This window comes from Hipposideros armiger, unplaced genomic scaffold (genome assembly GCF_001890085.2).
Source record: "Hipposideros armiger isolate ML-2016 unplaced genomic scaffold, ASM189008v1 scaffold_42, whole genome shotgun sequence".
Lineage (NCBI taxonomy): Eukaryota > Metazoa > Chordata > Mammalia > Chiroptera > Hipposideridae > Hipposideros > Hipposideros armiger.
In genome coordinates, this window is record NW_017731392.1 from 1,821,084 (window position 1) to 1,838,688 (window position 17,605).

Genomic DNA, 17,605 nt, shown 5'->3' on the forward strand with positions numbered 1-17,605 from the left:
CAGTGAAGCAACGTCCTCCACAACTAGACTGAAGAACAAAAGGACAGCAACTTGTCTGTTCCCCCTCCCCCAATTCCCCAGCACTGTTCCCATCCTCCCAATTCCCCAATAAAAAAAATCTTAAAAAAAACAAAAACAAAAACAAGAAATATCCTGACTACAGACAATAAAGGGCAATATGGGGGCCAGCCAAGTGGCTCAGTTGGTTAAGCGCTAGCTTAAGAGCACGAGCTCTGAGCAACAGGGCCACCGGTTTGATTTCCACATGGGCCAGTAATGCTGCGCCTGAGCTGAGCTGCCAACAGGTGGCAGGATGGCTCAGCTGGTGAGAGCACGTTCTCCTAACAACAAGACTGCCTGTTGGATGGTGGGCTACGCCCGCTCGCAACTAAGACTGAACTCAGCACCTTGAGCTGAGCTGCCACCCGGATAGCTCAGTGGATACAGCATGTGCTCTTAACAAGGCTGCTGGTTCAACTCCCGCATGGGATGGTGGCTATGCCCACCCACAACTAAGACTTAACTTGGCACCTTGAGCTTAGAAGCCACAAGCTGCCAACGGGCAGCCAGATGGCGACTGGAGCCCTCCACAACTAAGATTGAAGAACAACAGGGCCGGCCGAGTGCCACGTTGGTTAAGAGTTGGCTTGGGACACCAGCTCTGAGCAGCAGAGCCCTGGTTCGGATCCATATGCGGGCCAGTGACGCTGCACCCTCTACAGCTAAGATGGTGAACAACAGCTCGACCTGGAATTGGGCTGCCATGAGTCACCGGCGACTGTGTAGGCTACCATGGAGCTGCAGTGGGCTGCCATAACAAGCTACCAAGAGTGGCTGGCACCCAGCGTGAGCAGCCGGCAGCTGGCATGAGCTTCCAAGAGCCACCATGACCGACTATCCAGTGGCCAGCGACCTATCTGCCTCAGCTGGGAAGACGCAATGATAATACCAACATGGGCCAGTGAAGTGACATCCTCCACAACTAGACTGAAGAACAAAAGGACAGCAACTTGTCTGTTCCCCTTCCCCAATTCCCCAACAATGTTCCCCTCCAATTCCCCAATTAAATTAATTAATTAATTTTTAAGAAAGACATAGCTTAAAAAACAAAAAGGCAATATGGTTCCCAAATAGTAAATTCTCATGAGACTTATAATCCCTGAGAGATAAAAGGGGAAAGACATGCAAGAATAAGGAGAGGCTTCATAGATAACTGATGAATTCAAACAGAATTACTAGAAAGGGCACAGACATACATGGCCATAAAAACTTAGATTCTGGTAGATAGTTGTGACTCACTTTCTTTGAGATCTTGCCAAAATCAAGGTTAAGATCTAAATTAGGCAAGTCTCAGGGCTTTAGTTTCATTACTTTTTAAGTAAGGATTCAAACTACAAGAACTCTATTCTTCATTAGTAAAATTCTACAGTATTATGATATCAAATCTTATTTTTAAAAGACACACACAGAAGAAGAAAGCAGGTAAAAAAAAATCTATTGATGCGACTCGAAGTCAAACTTAAAGAACAGTGACATGAAAGCTAAAGTACTAAGGAAATTGAGGTCCATGAAAAATGCTAAAAAACATTTTTAAAAAGGATTTCTTAATGTTAGAAAAAAGAAAGGTTAGGCTAAAAGCTTAGAATATTTAATCAACTTTTATTGAGCGCATACCAGCTTGAATTCTCGGAAAGATAAAAAACAGTTCTACCTAGAAGGAACTCATAATCCAATAGGATATATGACCAACAGCAATATGTGATATGCTGACCTCATGTTAGACAACAGGGCTACTGATCTCCTATTTATATTGTCTTAGAAAGAAACATGGGTTATTACACTGCAAAAGTGGACTGATCAACAGAAAAAATGTGATTCAAATAAACTCACAGATGAGTCATATTCTCTGATGCTTAGGCAACTGATAAATCCCAGGAGAACATCTGTCCATCACCTTTTAGAAATACTGAAGGACAGAAAAAGAGGCAGAAGACAGGAGATGTGCAAATGCTCTAATTTTCAGAAAGGGAAAGGTGTGTAGCCTAAAAACCATAAACCACTGGATTACTCATTGACCTGTGACAAAATTCTAGTCAACTGTCAGACTGTCAAATATTTGGATAAGAAGACAGTTATCACTAGGACCAGCATGGACTCACCAAGAATAACTCCTCCCAAATGAATGGATTTATTTAAGACTTAAGCAAGGTATGTGGCAAAGACCTTACAACTGTATTTGTAGGTTTAATAAGGTAAAATTGGCACCACATGATAGGATCAAAGGAGGTGGGTGATGAGAATGATGGAGTAGTAACAGGTAAACAACTTTGAAAAGGTAAATCAAGTCTCAACATTAAAAGAACTTTCTAACAATTAGGACTGGCAAAATGGAAATGGGTACCCTGATATTTAATGAGTTCCCCATCCTTGGAGAAATTTAAGCTGAGGCTAATAACTACCTGTTGGAGATATACCTGACGAAGGTTAGATTAAACGACCTCTAATGTTCCTTTCATTCTGAAGGATTTTCCTACCTGGTTGCAATGTTAAATTTGTCTCAGTAGGTACTAAAGAAAGAAATCTTACCCTCAAGCAACCTCAGTCTGGCCTGGCAGCTGGCACTATTATCCCAGGCTGTTCTGCACTGTATCACTGACCCGCTACAGTTAAAATTATAACAGCCACAGAGACCAATCCTACAGAGAAAACGCTTTTTATTCAAAGGTGAGGATAGAGAGAAGAAAAGGTTCTCAACTCTAATTGCATAAGATATCAAATTTAGAAACAGGCAATTTGAACAAAAGTAAAATGTATGCTCCTGGAAATTCACTCCTACAAAGTGTTGCTGGGTCTAATTACTGGCTCTAGGGCAGCAAGGATTATATGAACATAATTTAAATCATTTTTCTTGCAAAAAAAAAGCACATCCTTAGCAAATAATATAATCTTAATCGTATTACCTTGTACTTGTACAACACTTTTCAACTTTGCTAAATCAGTTTGCATCAGATAGGAAGATAAACTACTATCGTCATTTTGCAGATGGGCAAGTTTCAAGGAAATTAAATGAGCGTCTGTGTTTATGACAGACATTACATATAGTTAACTTTTCACATGTCCCCTTTGCAGGATGATGAACTCTTGAGTTTTCACATTAATTATTCAATAAACATTGGTTGAAGAAAAAAGTGATCTATCCAAGATCTCATGACTAAGTAGGTAACAAAACCACACATAACTGGTCACTGAAAGGAACCTTACCAAATTGTCTAGTGAGTTCTATTATTAAGTTTAAAGCTCCTTCTCCTTGTGCTGATAGGAGGTTTTGTTTTTAGAAAGCCTGTAATAAAACTCAACAGGATTTAGGTTTTTGGTGGTTTTTTTTTTAAGAATGTATAAACTACACTGAGGAAAATACAAATATTTAATCTGTTTTCACTTGCCTAAAATGATTTAGTATGTGTTCTGAGTATTTTTCTTCAATATATTTTAATTATGTAAGCAAATGCATAAAACACCTTATGAGCAGAAGTTTTTATCTCAATGAAGTCTAATGTATCAATGTTTTTTCTTTAATTACTGCTTTTTGCGGTCTAAAAAAATGTTTGTCTATCTCAAGGTTTAAAAGATATTTTCCTATGTTTTCTTCTAGATGTTATATAGTTTTAGCTTTTATACTTAGGTCTATAATCTATCTCAAATTCATGTTTGTGAATGGTGTAAGGTAAAGGTCAAGTTTCATCTTTTTTCATATGGATAATGGATTTTATTCATAAAATGACTGTGTCAAAAAACGTATCTACTCAATTGCTAAAGTCCCATAATTTTGGAAATATGAGCTTGACAGAGGAGAAAAATGCAAAATGCAAAATATGTGTCTGTCAAGTATATTCCTTTTATTATTTGACTTTAGAAAAATATAGATGAAACTCAACTTTAAGGCAGAAATATCATATGGTAGCTCATAATTTCTTTATGGCTGACCCTCTTCTAACAGGAATACCTCTGTTACTGTAAGAACTCCTACAACTTCTGATCTCCTGATTAACCACTGCTTGGTCAGAAGAATTGAGACTGTAATCCTTCCACTTAAAAAGAAAAAAGTATGTCCTCACTTGCTTATAAAACCAGATAGGTGAGCTGGGATTTTGGGGCATTTGAGTTAGGATGAAGCCAGGTTAAGATGATCTTTTATTTTTATTCATGATAATGAAATTATAATTTTGTTAAAAACAAAAAAGAGTCTTCGTATTTTAGAGATATTGCCTCAAAATAGTTTAGAGTGGAGGAAGGATAAGTGAAGACGGGTGGGTAAAGATAAAAAAGACTGGCCATGTACTGATTGTTGAAGCTTGGTATTGTTCATTATACTCTTCTCTCTACTTTCATAATCATGCTTGATAAAAAGTTTTAAAACATTTTATTCACAATTAAAATTTCAGATTCTGATCATTATTGAAAACTGAGTATGTAACAGTAAAATATGTAGAGTGACTCACCGGACATTTTCTGGTCTGAGTTCATCAAGAACCATCTCTATTAAATCAGGTCTAAATTCTTCCAGTAAACATTCAGCTGTGAGCACTTCTTCTAGTGGATAATACTTTAAAAAAGGGAAATAAATAAATAAATAAATAAATAAATAAATAAATAAATAAATAAATAAATAAATAAGCAAGTCTAACTTACTAAAAAGCAAACAGATCTTTAACACATTAAATACATTATTTTATACCCCCCTCTTTCCTTCAATTAAATTTTTACTCTACTAGAAAATTTTCTTTTTCCTACCATATTTTAAGCAGTTTTATATTGTGGCATGATTTTTGTAGTTAACCCCCAAATACACTTATATTATAGAGTAAAATCACAATTTATTCCAGAAAAAAATGTGAGTAATATTTCTGGCTAAAAACTGAGTACTTGGTAATGAAAAAAGTTTGATGGTTAAATTCTGATAACTATAGGATTCTTAATATAAAGTACGTACATTTTTATGAATAGAATTTCTTCTTAAATTTCTATAAATGAAGTCAGACAAGCATTTAGAAAGTTGTTGTGGGGGGGAAATGGCTTATATTTTCAACTAGTGAAGAAGACTAATGTAGAAGATGCTTTTTATTAAGAGTAACTTCTAATATACTGAGGCAGATTGATTCATTCATTCAACAGGTATTGAATGAACACCTACTCTGTACCAGGCACTATTTTAGGTGCTGATATGGATACAATGGTAAATAAGACGGATGATGTCCCCGTTCTTTAAGGAGCTCATATTCTAATTGGGAAGGAGGCAGACAATAAACAAATACTGTCATTATGTTGATAGGTGCTATGAAGAAAATTAAAAAGGGGCAGGGGTGTGATTGGGAGGCCAGGTAAGGTCTCTCTGAGGAGACATCTGATTGGAGACCTAAAGGATAAGAAGAACCTAGCCATGCAAAGATCAGAGAGTGTTCCAGGTAGAGAAAACAACAAGTAGGACCAGCCGAGTGGCGCGATGGTTAAGAACTCGCTTGGGATGCCAGAGGGCCCCGGTTCGGATCCCACATATGAGGGCCAGTGACACTGCCCTCCACAGCTAAGATGCTGAACAACAGCTCAACCTGGAGCTGGGCTGCCATGAGTCGCCGGCGACGGCGTGGGCTGCAGTCCCTGTGGCAGTGGATTGCCATGGGCTACCGTGTGTGGCCAGCAGCCAGCGTGAGCGGCCAGCAGCCGCAGTGAGCGGCCGTCCAGAAGCCGGCGACTGATCTGCCTCGCCCGGGAAGAGCGCAATGATGGTGCCAACTTGGGCCAGTGAAGCAACGTCCTCCACAACTAGACTGAAGAACAAAAGGGCAGCAACTTGTCTGTTCCCCTTCCCCCAATTCCCCAGCACTGTTCCCATCCCCACAATTCCCCAATAAAAATCTTAAAAAAAAAAAACAAGTATAAAAGCCCTGAGAGAAGGAATAAACTTAATGCTTGAAGATTAGGCAAACAGTATCACTGGAGTGGAATGGAAATGGGAGAGGTGGGTTGGGGAGTGGTATAGAATATGATCGGAAAGATAGGCTGGGGCCAGGTCACCTTGAAGGCCAAGGTAAAATTTTGGATTTTATTCTAACTCTGATGGGAAACCACTGAAGGACTTGATACAGAGGAATGAAACAATCTGATTTTAGTTTTCAAAAGATCACTGAGGCTGGAAGAATAAACTATAGCGGGGACAAGAAGGAAAACAGAAAACCCAGGTAACAGACTATGATGGTAGTACAGGCAAGGAAACAATGATAGTTCAGACTAGAGTGGTATCAATGGAAATGGAGGAAAGTGAATGATCTATAACTTTCACATAATTAGCAACCGATATATTGTAGAACTGAAAAATATTTAAAGCCAATAAACAAATGCTTAGGTAATGAAAAATATTACAGATGATAATTTTTAGGATGATGAAAATTAAGATTTTAAGTATGTCTTGACATCAAGCTTTGCCTGGTTGCTATAAAATCTAAAATTTATACTGCAGCTTCAATTTTTATCATTTATGTAGTACTGAAAGATATGCAGGATCACTGAAATATTCTATAAACCAATATATACAGTAAAATAACAGCAAACTTACATGTAATATTCCTGCGATCTTAGAGGTATAGCCCCGTGGTCTCTCTTTATCTTTAAACCTAAAAGCAACAGCATTCAAGTCCTAAAATGGAAAGTTAATCCAATTAGACATAAGTTAAGTATTATTTTAAAATACATTTTCTTTAGTGTTTGGTTTGCACTATAGACTTTCTACTCCATAGTTAACTTTATTACACTTTCTGTAAATTGACTATGCTTGATTTATGAAAGTAACATGTAGAATGTGATTCTATGGCCAAATTAGTGAAAAAATGAGAAAAACTGTAAAAGAACCTTATGAGATCCCACAGTTGCACAGATAATGATTTTGTTGACCCATTCAGAGAATTGCACCCAGATTAGAATTTACTGTCATAAATTTCAGAGATTATACCTTGAAACTTTTACCTAGGTAAAGAAGATATCTTTCATCCTAAAATACATTTCAGAATTTTGATAGGCCTTAAATATAAAGTCCATATTTTTAAAAATCCCTTTTAAAAGAAGCCTTTAAAATTTTGAAAGACAAATACGTTTTGTTTTATGCAAAAAAGAGAGAGAAAGAAAAAAAAATAGCCAGGCTTTTCCACACATACACTAATAAAATCACTTTTAAGACCACAATCATATATAAAACAAATCCACTATTTCCTTGACAGTTTGCTACAGATTTTTATTACCAGGTCTGAAAATGAGGGAGCTCATGCAGCTTCCGGCACAGTCAAGTTAGCCCTGATAGATAGAAACTCAAGAAACTGCTGGCTTTCTTCTGAGGGATAGAAAATAATTCAATTTCTTCCCTTTTCTCTCCTGAAAAAGGCTACACGATGTCTTAACCCTTAACTGTGCCCCAGACAACCAATCAGAGTAGTACAACTAAGCCTTAACTAAAACTACTATGCATTATAAAATTTTATTTAGATCAGGAAAAAAAAACCTTCAAGTCTCAGCGGGCCTTAAATTTAAATTATATATATATATATATATATATATATATATATATATATATATATATATATATATATCCCCCCCCCCCGAAAATTTTCTTTAAGAAAAATTTTGGTGAAACAAAAGTACCTTGCACTCTTGGAAAACCCATTCTTGAGGTCCTTCTGCACGTAACTTCTGAATGTATTGAAACATGTGCAAAATTATATCTTCAACATGTACTGGAAAAAAGGGGCACACTTAAAAACCATTCAGTCCTCAAATCCTGTAAAGCAGTGAGCTCACTCCTAAAGTAAAGTCAGGTAAGTAGAAGATGGTCCCTCTTAGAAATGGAGTTCTCACCTCCCTGAGATTGGTTTTTAGGGTTCCACATACATAGCCCTCCAGGCTCTGGGATATGCGACAGAAGGGGCTTTGGGGCAGTAAATGAACAAATGAAAAGCCAAGTCCACATTTTACCAGTGCAACACAATGATCAGTTGTTAAGGTGGGAAAATCATCCATGAAATGAAGGCCATGGTACACATGAAAAATACAATGGATAAATTGGATGAATTAAAGTTTTAACATTTTACAGCATGAAAGAGATCCTCAACATAAAGAAGTTAAAAATAAATCATACAAAGTCAATGTTCATTCAAAAATTAAAAAGTCAATACTTACATAATCCTTCCTCAGTCAAGTCCACATTAATGATAAAAAACATAAAACCTCGGGCTCCTTCCTTCTGCCCTCCAACAAGAGTATTAACCCAGCCTGTAACATTCAAAGGACATCAACATGACTGCATATGTAGCTTCTTTTATGACGAAGAATTTTTGTAAAAATTCATACTGTATGTTCCCTAAAGATTAGAATAGACCTCTTGCAGAAAAGCCCCCTCCCTAAAAATAAATCAGAAAAAAGTTCAGAAAAGCAGTTTCAGACAGACACTGCAGAAGGCTCAACGGATTTTTTGGGTTAGGAGCTTTCTTCAGAACTCCTCAAGTCAGTTTCCAAATCAAAAATAGATTACTGTTAAGGGCCAGATGAGTGGCTCAGTTGGTTAAGAGACTGCTCAAGAGTGTGAGCTCTGAGCAACAGCAGTTCGATTCCCGGCCGAGCTGAGCTGCCAACAGGTGGCAGGATGGCTCAGCTTAAAAAAAAAAAGAGTATATTACTGTAAGTGTTATGCAAAAGCAGAGTCTGAATTGAGAGGGGCCTTGGGAATCATCTATTGACTAGATCCTATCACACTCTCTTGTTTCATGGGTAAGAGCAGGGGAATAAAAAATGGGTACTGACATTTCACAGAGATGGTAAAGAATATCCAATGTGAGCTTGTACTTTTTAACCTCTTTTTTATTTAAAACATGCATCACAGTATCTTATGAAGTATCTAACCTTCACTGCTCAATCCTGGAGGGTAAAACAAATTATGAAGAAGGAAAATGAAAGCAAAAAAAAAAAAAAGCATACTAACAACTACCACTTCATTCTCCCATAAACCCAAAATGGTCTCACCCAAAAATATTCTTTCACAGGAAGTATTTAGGAGAAATTGAAAACCAGGCTAAAAATTTATGGTGGGGTACTATACTCAGAAGCTGGTGCCCAACAGACTTACCCTTTGATTTAAGTTCTGATAACAGACTTCCAGGACCTTCATGCCCAATGAGATGACCAAGATAATGACCAGGATTTGATTTGTAGTATTTCTGAAGGTCGGGTATAGGAAATGTAACATAAAGATTCCTAATATCCTTAATGGGTACTATTTTGTAAATTTGCTGGGGGGAAAAAAAAATCACAAAAGATTCACTATATACAACTCCTACTGAATAAAATATTTATACACTATAAAGGAATACTGATTTTCATGGAAGAATCCTAAAGTCAAGAGAGAATCAATTGCCAGGGAAAACCCTACTGATCATAAAGAAACAAAAGGTCCGGCCTCTTTCTTAGTGGAATGTCATTACAGTTGGTATGCAGTCCATGTTTGGTCCCCTAGCCCATGCAGCTAAATATTTCTGGATGCTTGCCTTCTGGCACTGGATCATATCTTTTATAGTCTGCCAAGGGTATCACCACCAAAACTACCTTTAGCATGCAAAAATCAGATCATATTGGTATCTTTTTGGTGATACATGTCCCTAATAAAGGTGAAATTGATTTGATTATCCAAATATTAAAAATTATAATAAATAATGAAACCTCCAAAATTTTCCACCTACTCTGGTAAACTAGGCATATATTATGTCCATTTAAAAAAAAACAACAGAAATACATGCACTTACTTTAAGATGTTCTTCTTGGAAAGGGTGTTCAGGGAATTCTGGCAATGGGACATTTTTGTTCTCTACTTCAGAAAATAACTTTACCACCAGATTAGTCAAGTCCTCCAAAGATTCTACAAGAAAACAGATAATGAAAACAGAACTGAAGCTAATCATAACATATGACAAGTAGTATTTAAGACCTTTTATATACATATATAAAATCATTACATTGTCCACCTTAAACTTACACAATGTTATGTCAGTTATATCTCAATAAAGCTGGGGGAACAAAACCAAAGGATCTCCTGAAACATCTCAGGACTATTAAAAGGAAAACCTAGAATTAAAAAACAAACAAACAAAAAACTGCTTTTGATAAAATTGAAGCACTCCCACCAGTTAAGTCCCACCAGTGACTATATAACTTCTAAAGCTGCTAAGAAATATTGATAGTGATTACCATATTTCCCCATGTATAAGACGCTCCCATGTATAAGACGCACCTTAATTTTGGGGCCCAAAATTTGAAAAAAATGTATTACATAAAGTTATTGAACTCAAGGTTTATTCATCATAAAATTCATACAACTCCTCATCACTTGTGGGAAATGCAAGTAAAAAAATCTACAACCACTGTATAAGACGCACCCAGTTTTTAGACCCCAAATTTTTCACAAAAAGGGTGTGTCTTATACATGGGGAAATACGGTATACCTCATATGTCTGCTTCTTTATTGTTTAAAAAACTGTTTCACAAATGTTATCTCGCAATAAATTTAAAACAAATATTAGAAACAATAATAGAATAATTAATTGCAATTGGAAACTATTTATCTACGATTCCCAATAGGTACATACTAAACCATCATCAGTTGATAGACCGTTACATTCACTTTATAAACAGATACAATCTCCACCCATTGTTAAAGTCAAATGTTAGAGTTTGAAAGTGATTGATTTTGTTGGGGAATAACATAAAACAGTGAAAAGAACCCTGGGTGAGGGACCAGGGGACTTGGAGTCTAACCCCAGCTTTACTAAGCAACCATGTCAACTGACTTCTTAGACAAAGTGGTTAACCCCTGCAGGTTCTATAAAACAATGAAGTTGGGTGGGATGATCACAAGTCTCTCCCAAGGTCTAACATTAAATGATTCTGTATCACAATGTGCCAAACTCACTCAAAGACTTTTAATTGTTGATAAAATTATATGGCCACCAAAATGAAGTTCTGCTATGTTATTACCTACCTATATATTTTTATAAAGTTATACTTGCTAAAGTTTATAAAGTTACATGTAGAGGATGTTCACTGCAGCACTGTTTATAACAACAAAAAAAATTGAAATGACCTAAATATCTATCAATGTGTAGATGTTATGAAATGTTTGTACATTAGAATTTTAGGCAGCCTTTTAATGAGGAAGGAATATGTATGTGCTAATATGGAAATATCTCAAAGCTTTATTAAGTGAAAACTACAGGGTACAAAACAATGTCATATAATATAATCTTGTTTAATTTTTTTAACAAACATATATATGTAAGTATATTAACAAAATTCTACTTTTGAGTGCGTAATAAAAAAAAGGATTTAAGGTGACTATCTTTGAAGAGAGGGCATAGCAGTCTTAGGATGGGGTGAGGAAGAACTTGATTTCCATTTTATACCCTTCTGTTGGATGAAATTTTTTCTGTGTATACATTACTATTATTCTAAAAAGGAAAAAGGAAAAAAAAGGTTCTCTTTTTATAAACAAGATAACTGCTCACCTTGATTCTGTCTCAACAATAGGTTTTTTATAAATGGTATAAATATTCATCACTTGTTATTTTCAGGAAGCATGTGAATCAAGTAAGAAATTTCCCTTGATAATCTATGACCCAATTTGAACTTTTCCATGAACTCTCTAGAGAGCACTTAATCACTATTTGAGAATTGCCTTTATATAGTACGAAATTCTTTTCTAGGCCTATGAATGTGGGGATTTGCACTTGATTTATAAAATGTACGTATGTTAATTCATTTTTTTTGGCATGTATGAAGGACCTCAAAATGTCCAGAGCCAAATACAAGGCAGACCAATGGTTGCTTGTTATATAAAAAGAAACTCAGGAATGAAGTATGTATATTTGGAGTGAGATATCAGAGATATCTCTGACATAAAGAGACACAGATGAGACATGTGACTTGAAACAAGGTGGGCAGTCAACAAAGGTTTGTTGACTTGAAGTGCTGATGACCTTTAGAGCAAGGTTCTCCCAGGTATGCCTTTTGAGTATTTCTACCCCAAAAGCAAAAAAAGGTAGCTTTTTAAAGGTAGGGCAGCTGTACAATACTGCAGTGTGTCTTCACCACTCAGCTGTGAGCCACCAGAGATCAGGGAACTGGGTCTCATTCATCTTTACATGATAGGACTTGGCAATCACAATGTCCATACTTGATAGGTACCTATTTGCCAAGTGTCCAGGTCTGCCACAACTAGAGGGATGGCCCCATGGGAGAACAGAGAAAAACATTTTTGTCCCTTTGTGACAGAGATCCTTCCACATGGTAACTCTTCCTCTACCCTAGTCGTAGAAGGACAGATTATCTTAATCCTCTAAGAGATCCTGCTTCTTCCTAACACCTCTGTGCTGTAAGGACTCCTCTCCCAGACCCCTCATCAAGTCCACTGAGCTTAGCACAGGAGGTCAGTCATACTGGGAGAGTGATGTGTATGCGATCAGAGGAAACATCTTGTTTCGTTTAGACACTTACTCTGTCACTTCCACTAAACCAAACAGGGTTCATATTTGATTCATCTGCTATCATTATTAACTGCCCAATAAATGCTTATTAAAATCATGTGTTTTATCTCAATACGACATAGACAAAAAATACAGCTTGGGTACCTATTCCCAGGACTGAGCTCTAAATACCAAGTGATATTTAACACTCCAGACCTACCTACATTTAGAAAGCACATAGGTTTTTTTTTATTAGCTCTCATTCCTTGGACCCATTTTTTACCCTGGTTCCTATTACCAAGTTAAAATACATATAACTGTTTATTTTCTAACTACCTAAGTAACAATTGCCAATAGCAGAAAACTTAGAAAAACAAAAGCAAAGAGAAGAAAAGTCATCCATAATCTCATGATTATGGGATGCTAATAGTCACCATTTACGGAGCATTCGCTATGTACTGGGCACTATGCTGAACACTTTTTCTGCATTATCTCGATTAAACCTCACAACAGACATGAAGTGCCATCTCCATTTTACAAAGGCAAAACTTAAGTTCAGAGAACTGAAGTACCTTTGGTAGCTCACAGACACACAACTGAGTAGGAAGTATATCTGGAACTCAAACCCAAGCTGTGGGACTCTGGAGCATGAGTTCTTAACTACTACAGTACGTTATTAAATTTCCAGTATGTGTTTCTCTGCTTTCTCTATGCCTCCCATTTGTGTCTATTAGAATTCTTTTTTTTTTTTTTTTTTTTTTTTTAGCTGAGCCATCCCGCCACCTGTTGGCAGCTCACGGCTGCTCAGCTCGGGCTGACTCGAACCGCTGTTGCTCAGAGCTCAAACTCTTGAGCGAGCTCTTAACCAACTGAGCCACTCAGCCGGCCCTTAGAATTCTTTTTACATTCCCAAATGCGACCATGTAGCACACAGTGTTTTTATAGAGTGCTTTTGTTTTCTATTTAATACACTATGTTTTCCCATGTTATTAAAATGCTGTCATAAAATTGTTTATTCTTGCAATATTTATTTACCAAGTACCTATGATGTGCTAAGTACCATCCTAGGAGGCATGAGAGACAAAGCAAAGAACAAAACAGTTTCTATTCTCAATAACTTACATTCTGATACAGTAGACAACAAACAAATAATTAATATTTTAGGTGGTAATAAATGTTATTAAAAAAACTAAAGCAGGTAGAGGACAGAAAGTGGGAGAAGGGATGCTATTTTCTATAAAGTGCTCTATTATATTGCTTTAACATCAATATTTAATCAATCTCTTATTAATGAACATTTAGATTGTTTCTAACTTTTCACTAATAGATACTATACTGACAGAAACATCCTTATACATCACCTGTTTGAACAGTTCTAATTATTTCCTTAGATCGCATTTCTAGAAGTAAAAATGTACTTTTTAAGGATAGTGCATCTTGTTAAACTGTCCTCCAGAAAGTGTGGAGCAAGTGTATGAATTGTATACATGCCCACCAACACAAAAGAATACATCATCCCCATAATAGGTATTACTAAAACCAAAATTATGGTAATTTAATAGGGGGAAACAATACATTATCATTAATTTGCATTTTTTTTTTAAAAATCAAAACTTTGTGATTTACATTCCAAAGTTTTCCCAGTTTATCATCATCTGTCTTTTAATACTGTTTTTCTAATTTTTGAATTATCAGGTCAAACCTGTCAATCTTTTCCTTTATACTTCCTTTCTTTGCTTCTATATACTTAGAGCACCTACTATTAATTTATATTTTCTTCAGGTCTCCATTTAAAATCACCTAAGCTTTTTTTGGAACACAGTGAGTTAAAACCAAAATTCCCCTCCACATATTCCCTGACAAGCAGATCATTTTCAAGAGCCTCTGAGCAGATAAAGGGTAGTATCTTATATCCTTCTTCTAAATACTTTGAAAAAGCCAAAATGAAAAACTGTTATTACCCAATGCTGTGAAAAAATTTTAAGGATTCTTACCTCGACCTAAAACACAAATAGCCATTAAGTTGGATGAATAATAAGTAGAATGGAATTTCAGTAGCTCTTGTCTTACATCAATGCCTTCTTGGTTTGGTCTAGTCTCTAGAGTATATTTGTTACCTGAAAGAGAGGAAAAACATTGCTTAGAAAAAACAAGATATGTGGACTTAAAATTCTGTAATTATTATTGACATTGCTATAAGATGAATTTAAGAAACAGAATTCAAACTAACACACATAATTATTAGTCAAATATGTTTGAATGTAAGTTGGATAAATGAGACAGTTTGTACAAACTAGTAACATTTTAAACTAGAGATTTTTTTCCTCAGGAACTCTAAGTGCTTTATAAAAACTACACTTCTTAAAATCCCTATGAGATAGTAGGCATTATGAGCACTTATAAGACAAAATGAGATCCGCATGGCCTCCATGCACACCTACTTTAATTCCCTATGTGCTCCATAATTAACTGAACATAGTCACTGAGGGATCCTTTTGGAACTTGCCAAGTTACTTGTGGAAACAAATGTACTATTCTTGGCTGAAGCATTAAATTTGTGATGTGAATTCTCATGAATTTGATCTATACTGGTAAAAAATAGGATATAATGCTATTTTTATAAGTCTCAAGTGGTGTATTAGTGTACCACTATGAGATCTCTTATGAAATCTAACGAATCAAATTAGGATAAAATATGCATGTCAAAAACAAATAGCCAAACTCTCTAAGTCCTACCTTTCTAATAAAGAGCTTGCAATTTAGAGACTGAGGGATGGAATTTCAATGACTGGTGTCTCTCTGAAAATGGCATCTTGACTAGAAATATCCTCAGATCCTGGTATAATAACTTTTATTATTGCTCCTGCTTTCACTGCTAAATGGCTCTTGTCTTTCATCTGCAGAGATGAAACTATGGCTGAACATATTCTTGATGCAATTTCCCCCATTGGGCTACTGTAATTAATGGTTGATGAACTGACTGACATTGGGAGAGTCTCTTTTTCACTAAATTGAATACCTAGAGAGAGCCACCAGATGGCGATCTCAGGCCCAGTCTTTAGATCCACAGATCTGCATAGTGCTGAGCCAAGATTCGTGCCCCAGAAAGCTTGAATGCACTGATCCAGTGGAGAGGGTTAGCAAGTAACAGCCTAGCAAATCCTCATGAACCTTTATAGCCTTTTTCTAGTCACAAAGCAATAAAATGTACTCACATTCACTAGCAGTAGCCTGCTGGTCAAGCTTCCAGGTTCTTAACTAGTCTCAGTTTCTCCCTAAAGACCCAGTTCAAGTCCAGATCAGCTCTACACGGGGTCCTGGGACATCCCCTCACTCTACCTGGGGGGTTTTCAGATGCTCTTAAAAGTATCCAGAGCCTGAACTTGTCAGGAAGAAAAGAAGTTTTTGGCTGGGTAATGGCTCGAAGTTCTCTCATATTACAGTGAAACCTGAGTATTAATGGTGCTTCCTTTTCCACTAAATGATTCTAAAAGCCTCTGTTGGAGGGACTAGTCCTTAGAGCTTCCTTAATTATTTACATTGCCAAGCTAAGATTCTAGTACATTCATTCAACTGATTCTTCAAATAGCAGCAAAAGTAAACACAACAACAATTTAGCAAAGTCATATATACTCTGTATTTATTATACTTCAAGTTAAATGAAAAATGTGCCAACGGTGCCATTGTTAACAGCAACCTGCCTCACCTAAGGTACAGAAATCTAATGATAATGGCTGGATCTCTGGCCAAACTGGTAAACAGAGACAATCACATTTGTTCTGAAAAGTGGCTTTGAGCCACAAATAAATACCATTCTACAAATCTTCCTTTCTTTGCTGCCTGGATGTTTTCAGGCTTTCTAATATGTGATGAAAAAAGGAAACGGTGGTCTGTTGGGGAACACAGCCCAGACTGGCAGTTTGGTATCCTCAGAAGCTCCTGAGTTAGAAAGAGGGACAGGTTCTCCACTGTGACTCTCTTGGAGTCAGCATAGTCAGCTCTCAATACACAGCCAAAGAGAAACATGGATACTATAGGTACAAATGGGTCAAAGAGCCAGGCTTGCTATTAAGTTTAACCCTTTTATAACAAGTCCTTTAAAAGAATTTTCTAAAAACAGGAAAGCTAGCTGGTGGAGGTTCTCAAGAAACAGTTACATGAGGAAATGAAGAGCAGGACATAAAGCACAATTCCATAATTAGTCCTTAAATTACCGAGTAGACTCTGTTACGTCAGTACCATGATCCCCAGGCAGGGAGGTGCAGAGAAACAGGTACTGGCTCTGGTGTTGGCAGAGCTAGCATCTAATCCAGGGTCATCCATCTTCTGCTTGCATGACCTTGAACAAGTTACTTTACTTTTCTTAGGCTTAATCTCCTATCCTGACATTGGTAGGCTTACACCAAATTAGAAAAAAAACACATGTAAAAAAGCTTAAGACTAATATTTAACATCCAATAAATAGAATGGAAAGTCTGATGACACCAAGTGCTATTTAGGGATGCAGAGAAAGGAGAACGCAGACACTGCATGAGGGAGTGCAAACTGAATCAACCACCATAGGAAACAATTTGGTAATATCTGTTAAATCTGAAGATGTACATGTCCTACTATACAGTAATTCCATTCCTAGTAACCTAAGGAACTCTGTGTACAGCAAAACACGTACAAGGAATCCTCACGGCAGCACTGTTCCATTAACATAAAAATCATAAATAGTGGTACATGCGTTCAATGAATTTTTCAAATCCAGAGAAAATAAAAAACTTAGAGGCATATTTACCAATATGGGTAACTTTTAAAAATATAACATTGAATGAAAAAACACAAGTGGCAGAGGTTACTCATAATAAAATACCACTTTTATAAAACTTAAAAAACTATACAACATATTGCTTAAATACATGAGTAACAAAGTTTTTATAAAAAATCATGAGAAGGGCTGGCCGAGTGGTGCGATGGTTAAGCACTGGCTTGGGATGCCAGAGGGCCCCAGTTCGGATCCCACATATGAGGGCCAGTGACACTGCCCTCCACAGCTAAGATGCTGAACAACA

At 36.6% G+C, this 17,605-nt stretch overlaps 1 protein-coding gene across 4 annotated transcripts in view; it reads right to left on the reverse strand.

The window, feature by feature from the left end:
• Positions 1-17,605, reverse strand: part of IDE (insulin degrading enzyme) — a 104,935-nt gene that overhangs the window by 32,797 nt on the left and 54,533 nt on the right. For all 4 annotated transcript variants that reach the window (XM_019639047.1, XM_019639048.1, XM_019639049.1 and 1 more), the window contains 7 exons: positions 14,543-14,665; positions 9,837-9,949; positions 9,164-9,326; positions 8,221-8,313; positions 7,687-7,778; positions 6,611-6,691; positions 4,500-4,603 (listed from right to left, as the gene is read on the reverse strand). In XM_019639047.1, coding sequence (XP_019494592.1) covers positions 4,500-4,603; positions 6,611-6,691; positions 7,687-7,778; positions 8,221-8,313; positions 9,164-9,326; positions 9,837-9,949; positions 14,543-14,665 — 769 coding nt within the window. The remainder of the gene's footprint in view (positions 1-4,499; positions 4,604-6,610; positions 6,692-7,686; positions 7,779-8,220; positions 8,314-9,163; positions 9,327-9,836; positions 9,950-14,542; positions 14,666-17,605) is intronic.